Source organism: Stylophora pistillata, chromosome 14 (assembly GCF_964205215.1).
Source record: "Stylophora pistillata chromosome 14, jaStyPist1.2, whole genome shotgun sequence".
Taxonomy (NCBI): domain Eukaryota; kingdom Metazoa; phylum Cnidaria; class Anthozoa; order Scleractinia; family Pocilloporidae; genus Stylophora; species Stylophora pistillata.
Genome location: NC_142532.1, coordinates 17,496,415 through 17,507,378, shown reverse-complemented (window position 1 = coordinate 17,507,378; position 10,964 = coordinate 17,496,415). Strand labels below are relative to the sequence as shown.

Genomic DNA, 10,964 nt, shown 5'->3' with positions numbered 1-10,964 from the left:
GTGAGTGCTTTTAATGTCTTCATGTCGATAATTTTAATTTTATTCTTAGTTTTAATGCCTTCAGCATCCTCATGTCGATGTGATGCAAGAGCGTATCTACATGCACACTGCTATTGCTCCGTTTATAACTGTAATGGCAAAGCCGTTTCTCGTTCCACCTACCACGACCATCGTAAAGCATCTCAAGAATCGGACATTGCAAACGGCAACGATTTGCGAGCAACAGCAGCTGCTGGTGGAGAAACGCCTGGAACAGCAGAATGTTATTCAAATCATGGTAAGCTTATTTATTTTGGTGGAAGACTCACAAACTGACAAAATAATATTTCCGCGGTCACTGAAATCCGCCATCTTTTAATAAAGTGGTGCAAACGAGGGGCAAAACAAAATGTCTGTGTGGGAAAAGTCTGAATTCTGATATCAAATATTTACGTAAGATACTTCGTACAAATAATGAATGGGAAAATTTTAAGAATACCAGGCAAAATATTACTGTCTTAAATTCGAGGAAAAAAACCGAGCTAGAAAGTCTGTAATTATGTTTTCAACTTTTCCCATACATTTGCCTGTACTACTGTTGAAGTGTAGGGAGATGATTATTTGCTCCCTATAGTACTGTACATTGCTCAACTTTTACCAGAAAAAAATGTCAAGTGGAAGGGGGGGGGTCTGGGGGTCTGGTGGAGGGGTATAATAACTTTATGCACACTATCAGTAGTCTGCTACCCGCACAATGGCACTACTAGTGCAAATGGTAACAATGGTTTTTAACTGTTGTCGTACCCAAGGCTGGACCTACAAGAATATTGAACTGTTTAATAAATTAGCCTGGTGTCACAATATTTTGGTGGAAGAGACATTTGGTTTGGAAGCTTGTGTCATTACAGAGCACAATTTGATTCATGTTGCTGATGATATATACCGTTTTTCATCACCAGACAATTATTGGGTTTTTGACCTAGAAAGAGCTGTTAAAAGATATGTTAACCAGTCAACCAATCATCGCAACATTGAGAAGACATACAGTGACAATGAAACAAGGAGAGAAGTTCTTCAGAATTTAGACATTTCAAGAAAAGGAAAAAGTACACCTGTCCTAACATTGAAGGAAATTGATTCAGGCATCAAGTTAAAACAGGTCCCCTCATTAGATAAAGGTAACCATTTGATTGTGCATGTGCATGACAATTTGATTGATGTTCAAGATGGAATACTAATTGGTAGAAAAAACAAAGAATTTCAAGTGATTTCTGAATCTCAAAGACAAGAAATATTCCAGGATATCAGTAATCGTGGAGCAGAAATTGAATATTACACTTTCCCTTCTGTCACTAAAAGATGTAAGAGCCTTCTAAAGCCTGGGAAAGAACCTGGTGTTCCTCACGTGCTGTACAGAAAAGGAGAAAATGCAATGCTCTGGGTGAACAACGAGGAAAGGACAGGCAGAATAAGTGACATTCATTCTGTGATCATTCAGAATGGAGATATTACTGAAACTGTCCATTTATTTGTGGAAGTTCAGTTATATCAGCATGTAACAGATGACAATGGTCACCCAAAATACCATCCTGGAAGTCAAAGCCAGTATCTATGTTTGTCCCAAACCATTCAGATGGTCAATAGCATTGACGTTTTTAGAAAGGTGATTTTGTATGTGGACCGATCCCTTCCTCATCAAGTTGTTTTGATAGACTTTGACATGCCTTCATTACCATCTCAAAAGGAATTTGTTGTTGTTCCATTTTACCCAAAGAAACATGACATGGTACTCATTTTAGGTGAAAATGATGTTCAGTGGATAGCCAAAATTATTACTGTCCAAGAGGGTGATAAGATGGTCGGACTTCATTTCTTAAAGGAACATCCAAGATGGCCTGGAGGAAAAAAATTTATCAAGGAAAGTTCCACAATCCATAGTGTCCACTGGGACTGCATAGTAAAGGACCTTCAGGGCACCTGGATGCCAAATGGAATGTGGGAATTAAAGGAAACACTGTGAATAATACGTATTGGTTTACATTTATAAATAAGTAGCAACTTGTCACATAATATAATTACATGGATCAACTTGGAATTATTGATCAGCAAAGGTTTTGAACATTCTGGTATTCTTTCATTGACTTTCAATCATTGATTGGCATATCATCAAAAGGCTGTTGACATGCAAACAAATCATCTGAAATTTGTTTATGAATATAATATATTTTTTCTGTCATAGTGGTACAACTTAATTTGATACATTGGTACAACATTGGCTGCAATTTTTATGTCAAATGATATGTACAGAAGACTCCCGCTTTGTTCAGAATTATCTAGTGTGCTAAATGATACATTAATATTCAATTTTACAATTATATCTCTAGGTAAGCTAGATTCCCCCTAAGTTCCTGAATAGATGGCTAGTTTTAACTAAGTTGAGTGTTATTGAGCGACACACACAAAGTCTGCCTTTTACCCTGAAAAGTAGGTGGCTTTAATTTAATCAGCTGCTGACAGTAATGGGAATCCTGGGCAATTACATGTACTCTTAAGTATGTTTCTTATATATTTCCAGTTGAAGGAAGTAGTGAGGATATATATATAATTATAAAATTAAACGAGACTTTAAAGTCATGTGGTCACTCTGATTATCCACAATTCTACAAGGGAGACATCCCTGGAGAATATCAAGCTTGCTTTAATCAAGCATTGAATTTAAGCTGAGTATAATACCAACATAACATCCAAAACTGATTGCATAATGTGGAGGTAGTGGTGAGATAAACATGCATCCCCCATAAAAATAACTAGAGTTCCAACTCTGACTTGTGACAAAGTAACTGCATAACAGAACAAATGTTAACATTTCACAAGATAGCTCTCCAGTTAAAAATGAGTGAGTCTAATCGCTATATGGATTAGAGGATAACAACATAATGGGTTCTGACGGTAAAAAATATACAAGTGTTCACACTGCAGACAGAAGAGCATGTCCAAAACTATTTTCGCTTGACCTTGCTATTGGTTTGTTATAAAACTTGTTGAACACACAGTCACTCCTCCAGCTAGCAGATTTCATTATTGTTTGTAAGGGAACCTAGTTGAACACTTTGCTGGTAGAAGCTGCTCGTGTGCTATGTGGTGTAAACATTGTAGTGTCTATGCCTGAGAGTGTCATAACTTCTTTAATCCATCTGGATATGGTCTCTTTTGACACTTTCTTATATGGCCGTATAACACTGATAAACAACTGATTTTTCCCCATCCCGTAGGTCTTGTGTCCTACTCAGGTATTCCTCAAGCGTTGAGGCCACACACAATTTCTCATCTGAGGTGAATCTGGGTATGGTGAGTACAGGCTGTTCCCTACCTGGTGCAGATTGTTTTACGAGTTGGTCAATGTAAAATAAATAAGATTTGTCCTCATCCATATGCATATTCTTAAGGCTCATTAGATGGATTGTCTGACAGCGTTGACCTGTTACGAGTGCACACATCATGATCAATTTGTATGTAAGGTTTTTCAAACTAAGATCCGTTAGTGGATGAAGTGTTTGAAGATATCGAAGAACAATTGAAGTGTCCCACATGGACGTATACCTGGGCAGTGCAGGTCGAGCCTGGAAAACCCCTCTAATGAAACGCTGAACAAGAGGGTGTGCTCCAATAGTAACATTGTTTTCCAGAATTAGGAAAGTAGACAATGCACTCCTTGCAGTATTGATGCAGCTGTATCCTAGGCCACTGTCATAAAGTTCCTGTAAAAAGTCTAAGACTATGCCTACAGGTGGAGAAAGGGGATCCACACCCCGTTTACCTGTAAACAGTTCCCATTTGCCAAGTATGTGTTGTATTGTTTCTGTGTATTTGATCTCCAGGAGTTACAGATCGTTGCCTGTACTGCTGCTGAAAAGCCTTTGTTTGCAAGGGATCTCCTGACAAAAGACAGGCCATCAGTTTGAGCTTCACCCCAAGAGGATGAGGTTTGTCCCTCTTGAAGGGCAAGTGGACATTGGTCTTCTGTGGAGGCAGTAGAATGGGTCTCTTGATCAACAGACGCAGGAGCTTGGGGTACCAGGGTTGGGATGGCCAATTTGGGGCAATTAAGATTGCAAGTGACTTTTCCCTCTCGATCTTCTGCAGTGTGTGTGGCAAGACACTAAAAGGAGGAAAAGCATATACAAAATAATTACTCCACTCAATTGTAAATGCATCAACAGCAAGTGCATTTGGGTCAGAGAACCATGAAACGTAGGGGGTAATCTGACAATTCAGTCTTGAGGCAAACATGTCTATGTTTGGCTGTCCCAGAATTCTTGTGACCTCTCTGAAAATATTTGAATCTAGTTTCCATTCAGTTGAGTCATCAAAAATCCTGGACGCCCTGTCGGCTACAATGTTATCCTTCCCCGGGATGTGACTCACTGTAATCCAGACTCCCCGTGGGATACACCACTCCCATATTTCCCTTGCCATTTGATTGCATGGCAGGGAATGGGAGCCTCCCATGTTACGGATATAAGCCACAGCAGTCGTGTTGTCGGTCAACACTTTGATATGAGACTGGTTTAGATTTTTACATAGAGCTTGAAGTCCAAGGTAGACTGCCTTGAGTTCAAGGTAGTTTATGTGATAGTGGGATTCTGAGGCTGACCACCTTCCCCCAGTAGTATTGCCATCCAGGTTTGCACCCCAACCTCGGGTAGATGCATCGGTATATAGGGTTTGTGAGATTTTCCCCCTATCAATTTTTCTTTTTGATATGAAGGCATTAGATATCCACCACAAAATATCAGATTTTGCTCTCCCGGAGAATTGCATGGGCGAGTCAAAATCACCATGAGTAGACTTCAAGGCAGCAGCCTTTTCTATTTCTATCTGGCGGAAGTACAATTCACCATAATCAACTCCTGGCAAGGAGGAGACCATCATGCCAATAAGCTGTGCAACCTCCCTTATGGTGGGCATGGCTTGTTCCAATATCCCATGAGCTACCCCTTTGAGTTTTTGATATTTCTCATCTGAAATGGATATAGTCATGTCCCTGGAGTTAAGTATGAAACCCAGGTGGTGAATTGTTTGGGTAGGTGATGTCACAGATTTTTCTTTATGTGGCAAAAAACCCAAATCTTCAAGCAGGGTAAGGGTGTCATTTACATTACGTTGGCATTCATCAAATGTGTATCCAACTAGAAATGAGTCATCAAGGTATCCACTCGAGATGTGCCCCATTCTTCTGAGTGCAGCAAAAACTGGTTTCATAATTTTTGTAAAAAGGCGTGGGGCAGACGAAAGGCCCTGGGCCAAACAGGTAAATTGGTACAATGTGTTGTTCCAACAGAATTTTAAATATTTTTGGTGCTCCCTATGGACTGGTATAGAGAAGTATGCATCTCGTAGGTCTATTGAGGCCATGTAGCACCCTGGTCTCATTAATTGGGTGCAGGTGTGAATTGAAGCCATCTTAAAATGGTGAAAAACCACAAACTTGTTTAATTCTTTGAGGTTTAAAATCATACGGTATGTACCATCTTTCTTTGGCCTTAAAAATATATTTGAGATAACCTGTCCATGTTCATGATGACTTTCTTTTATGATTCCCTTGTCAAGGAACTGAGTAAGTTGTAAATCAATATTCGAGCTTTCCTCAGCTGAAAATCTGATTGGCCCCGGTACAGAGAACTGCACAGGTTGTACTAAAAATTCTATTTTGTATCCAGAGATAGCAGATAATATGGAGGAGTCCTGAGTGAGCTCTCTCCATTTTTGGAAAAAATTTTGGATTCGACCTGCCACTTTGGTGGCTGGGTCCCCTGCTGCAGTCAAATTTTCAGAGGAATGAGGCACACCATTTCCCTCAATCCCTGTCATACTCACATTTGACACATCTATTTTTGTTTCTGTGGTTTGGTCGCCTTTGTCGACTGATAGCTTTTGACTTCTTTTTGATTGTAGTTGTGGGGGTAGCTGTATTGTCCTCTTTTGTGGGAGCGTCCTTGATTGGCACGCCCCCTGCGATGCGATAAAAAATTCCTCCTGGAGTTACTTGTGCTTTTAGAAGAAGACTCTCCATACTTTTGTTTTGTGAGTTGTTGAGCTGCCTTTTTGCTCTCTTTGACAGTTTTCAGTCGCTCTGTCAAATCGTCGCCAAACAATTCTGAACCGACAGGTTCTTTGCTACTGCATATAGTTTTGTAGTTTGTATCCAAATCAACCTTGAAAAGATCTCGACGACACATATTGAGGTCATGATTGGCAGCGGCAATCAGCAACACAGACTTTGTAAGGCTTTCCCATATCTCTTCTGGGGCTGGCAGTGGAGCCTGGTTTTCCACTGTCTCACCTACCTTCCCTGTTAGGTAGGCAAGTGGAGTTAGACCCTTAATCAGGGTTTCTTGCAATTTCTGGATTCTAGCATCCATACTACGTGTGGTTTTCTGGGCAATATCCCATATTTCAGTGTTGACCTTTGTGACCCGCAGCAGTTTGCAATTTTCGGGCCGTTTTATATCCTCTTTGCGTTTCGTCAACACGTGCTCGCTCAGTCCTGAAGCTAAGATATTATCAAGAACTTGTGCAATTTTCTCGTTTAATGCTTTGCCAGTTTGTTCATCTTCAGTGACTTCCTGAACAAGTACATCAACTAAACCGTCCGCGACGGGTTTATCATTGTCTGAGCTTGACCTACTCATTTTTGCCGGGGGTTCCCCCACGACTCCATTATCGTCCTCGCTATCGTCAGGCGAGTCCTCATTTAAGCCGGCATCATAAGCCGCCTTTAGTTCGGCAATAACGGGAGCAAAATTACCTACAACTGCCGTGAGTTGGTCAATTTTGTGGCTGAGTTCGTCAAATCCTTTTGACGTTTTGGATGATTCCTCGTTGATCATCGTGTTTGATGTTATGGTCTCTGCTGACTTTGAAGCCTTTTTGACCTTAGAGACCTTTAAGGCTGGTTGTTTTTCTCTCCTTGTACCAGCATTGGGAGTTTTGCCTGTTGGAGCATCACTCCCTTGTTTCCCCAGCGGCGCCGTGGGACAATTTTCCTCTACAATTATGTCAAACGCGCTCAGCGTTGATCCCTCTGAATTCATATTGGTAGACAGCGATAAAACGCTTTAAATACAGTTTTGCCTCGCAAAACAACCAAATTATCCTTGTAAGGCAGCGCCTTACGTAGAGGTTTATAGATTGTCTGTAAAGGAGGTAGGATGGTGAAGATATTCTTTGATTTCGATTCGCTTGACCAGTCGCACATGTAATGGCGGAGCGTAAGCGTAGCAGAATGACTAGTTATGCGCATGCGTAGTGATCTCGTGGAATCTCTGCGGTGATGACTGATAGAATTATATATATATTGTTGTTCAATTTTATCTTTGGTTCGATTTTGATTTTCCTTTGTTTTTAGTTCATTATCATTTTTTAGCATAGAAAAGAACAATAGAAAATCAAAATTGAACTACAACATATACATACTGAGATTCTGGCATTCTTTTTTTTTTAAATTCAATTAATACTAAGCATTTCCCTTTCTTTTTTTGGCATTAAGTATTTTAATAGTTTATTAAATTTTACCAACACATTATTGTAAGCAAACATTGAAATTAAGGTGATATTATAGTAAAACTTGGATTTCTAGCTTTGTTCGTATACCAACATTACCAAGCATTAAATTCCCAAATAAAATGACCTTCATTTGTCCCAATTTTGAAAGTTTTATTTTTGTTACTTCGTATTTTAATTTTATTAACATATTCCCAACTGAGTTACTTCCCAAGTTGAATCAAACTGGGATTTCTGACATTTCAGTTCATGATCAACATTACCAAGCATTTCCCAAACTAAATCTCTGCATACCAAGCTTGTGAGAAATTAGAGATTTTAATCTTTGTTGCTTGACATTTTTAACACTACTTTTACCAACATATTCCCAACTGAGTTAGTTTCTTTCCCAAGTTTAATTATACTGGAATTTCTGACATGTTTTCAGTATCAGCATAACCAAGTATTTCCCAAGTTAAATCTCTGCATACCAAACTTGTCCCAAATTTGGGATATTAATCTTGGTTGCTTAACACTTTTACCAACATATTCCCAACTGAGTTAGTTTCTTTCCCAAGTTTAATCAAACTGGGATTTCTGACTTGTTTCTCTCTCTCAGCATTACCAAGCATTTCCCAAATTAAAACTCTGCATACCAAGCTAATCCCAAATTTGGTATTTTAATCTTTGTTGCTTGCCATGGTTAATAATGGACTTACCAAGAAAATACCAGTGTTGGGAATTTTGCTTTTGCACTTGATCCTTAATTACCAAGATTTAACCAACTCACAGAAGCATTGAAATTGGGAAGTGACTTTTACCAAGTTGAAGAAATGTAATTCCCAGTTATAGTATTTACCAACTTTGGTAAATTCTTGGTTTTATATTGGTATTGTTAAGATACCATGTATTTACCAAGTTTGGGAATTTAGGTTTTTTTCCTGTGAGCTTTGGTCAATAGACATCAAAGTGTCAACAAAGAGCTAATTGACATATCCCAATCATTAATAATGATTGATAATACCATGCTAACATTTATGAAAACATAAAATACTTAGTTTAACTTCCAAATTGAAAGTCTTCCTTGTCAGGGTTTGAACCATTTACCACCCAGAAGTGAAAAGTAAATAATTTTTCCAGATGATTCCAGTATTTTCTCTTGTAAGCAAGTTAAGAGAACAGAAAAGCTTATCCATTACTTAATGTTATCTCGATGTCACACCAAATTCCTTGCCTAATTCACGACAAATATTGGCACTCAGTAAGGAGAATTACTAGTCGATTCTGGAGAATTAAAGTTTTAACACCACCATGCACATGTGCAACCAAACTTTCCTTGAGTAGCCTCCCCAGGGGAAGACTAGGGCCTAATGGAACAGGTTAAACAAAAATGAAAATTTTCATTCCAAGCTTTGAAAAGGATTTTGTATTTTGAGGAACAGAGCATGTTTTTATAAGGAATATATTGGGTCACTCAGTGGACTATGTCCTACATTTTGAAATTTGTACAAGAGGTAAATAAGAATAATGAATGCTTCTCCAGTTTTATGATATCAAATTGTTTAATATTTCACTATGTAATGAACTGACTATATTATTGATTCACAAAAACAATCCAAAAAGGGTATGGCAAGCAGCCTTATGAAAAGTCAGAAATCCTGTTTACAAATTCATGTCCGCAAATTCATCTCAACAATAATTTTAGGGTAAAAAATTCTACATGTATGTAAACGAAACTTCCGTACAAAGAACTCTTTGACCCCCAAGATCTAACTGACTATAGTCCCCCTTCTACCTGCTACAGATTTCCTTGAAAAATAGTTATCAGAATTTGATATTTGATCAAGACAAAAACTTCTACCTGATAAGACCATGATTACCCATAAACTAGCTGGTAACGTTAGGTGTAAACTCCAAGTTAAATAAAGTATCGTACTATATAGTAAAAAAATTGAATATTCTCATTAACTGTTTGCTGGGTAATGTATGGATATTGTGGGGGGGGAGATACATGTTAATCACTTCTGGAAGGTAAAGGCTTAAAAAATTAAGGCCTTGAATCTGGGACAACATATTTCAGGTTTTAAGAAATTTGCCTTATCTTTTTTATCATTAATACCATTAATTTTTTGCAATTCCTCAAGCTCTACTTTCCTTTGAAGGTTTTGAAGGGATACCAAATCAATTATTAATATTGGAACTATAATTTGAGAGTGCAAGTGTGAAATAGTGTCCCTCTCCTTGATCGATTTTTATAACTTTTCCAGTTGCACAACTAAATTCAAATCAGCCAAACTGGCCATAAAGTCCACTCAACGGCTAAACAAATTTCACATGATTGAGATCTCCACACGTTTAATTACGCTTAACGAATCACATTTAAGTAGCACCGTAATTTTAACATAGAAGCTCACCTTTTCCACAATCCTCTGAGATTAAAGTTTCTCCTTGGCAAAGCGGATTATTGGGATCGTTTTGATCGCTACATGTTACCACAAGTATATGGCCAGTCATTCCTCGCCTGTCCTTGCAAGGACAAAACACCGTTTGTTTACGGCATTGTGAACTCTGTTCCCGTTCTTCCAAAATAGCTGAGGTAAATCCCGCTCCGCAAAAGAGGAAAAACAAGAGAAGTTTTTTCGCAACCATAGATCGTTTGACTAGTCTAGATCTTATCGCATTAAACATCTCGTAAATACCGGAAAGAGTATGAAATTCCCTTTTCTGGGCCTGCTGGAATGTCAAAATAGTTTTAGATGACGAGAACTCGTAAAGAAATCGAGTCAACAGCTCTGAAATACAGTTTCCTCTTTGCAATCTGAATGAAACGTTCGCGACGGTCACCGTAGAAGATAACCAAGCTGAAGTAGTGGGGGTTCGTTAACAAGCTTTCTAAATCTTCTCCTGTTACGGACTGGAACCAAGACATATATTTGGAATCAGGCAGATGGTGATCCCAAAAAGCAAGAACGTGACTCGGAAAATTTATCAACGTCAACTGAATAAGGAAAATTAAAATAATGTTTTCACCTGCTTGTTTGCACTCTTAAAGATATCGGCGCAACGACGGATAATGGGCGACACAAGCACAGAACTGACGAGAAATTGAAGAAATAAGACATTTAAAAAATGTCTAAGGCGGGACCGGACATCCGTCTACTCCTCTGAGGATGGGGGTGGGGGTGGGGGAGGGGAGGGGATGGGAGCTAGGGGATGTGAGTAATCACTAGGCCATACACTCGCAGTCAATCGAGAAAATTTACGATTTCGGAGCTCTGAAATGAGTTCAAGTGTCTCATGATATTTGTCAAGGCATCTGCTTTCAAGAGCTTTTTAAAGCCATAGTGCCATAAGTTTATGTTTCGATAATGACAGGGGAATAACAAGGTTTCTCCTGAAACGAGAGGACTGCCTCTCCGGAAATTTGTAAAACCAACAATTGC

The 10,964-nt window shown here is 38.8% G+C and overlaps 2 protein-coding genes and 1 pseudogene across 3 annotated transcripts in view; 1 reads left to right on the top strand and 2 right to left on the bottom strand.

Moving 5' to 3' along the window:
* The window catches only part of LOC148716894 (uncharacterized), a 31,422-nt pseudogene extending 20,798 nt beyond the window's left edge, over positions 1–10,624 (bottom strand). The window contains exon 1 of the transcript XR_015995281.1: positions 9,936–10,624. The product of XR_015995281.1 is annotated as an uncharacterized LOC148716894 (transcript). The remainder of the gene's footprint in view (positions 1–9,935) is intronic.
* LOC148716896 (uncharacterized) lies at positions 745–2,583 on the top strand. Its single transcript, XM_088745575.1, has one exon. It carries the CDS (start codon positions 752–754, stop codon positions 1,997–1,999), a length of 1,248 nt encoding a protein of 415 aa, XP_088601701.1. The 5' UTR covers positions 745–751; the 3' UTR covers positions 2,000–2,583.
* On the bottom strand, positions 2,726–7,073 carry LOC148716895 (uncharacterized). The gene is made up of 2 exons (XM_088745641.1): positions 5,857–7,073; positions 2,726–4,138 (listed from the first exon to the last, which is right to left on the bottom strand). The coding sequence occupies exon 1, from the start codon at positions 7,071–7,073 to the stop codon at positions 5,868–5,870; it is 1,206 nt and encodes a 401-aa protein (XP_088601767.1). The 3' UTR covers positions 2,726–4,138; positions 5,857–5,867.
* Positions 10,625–10,964: the final 340 nt, after the last annotated feature.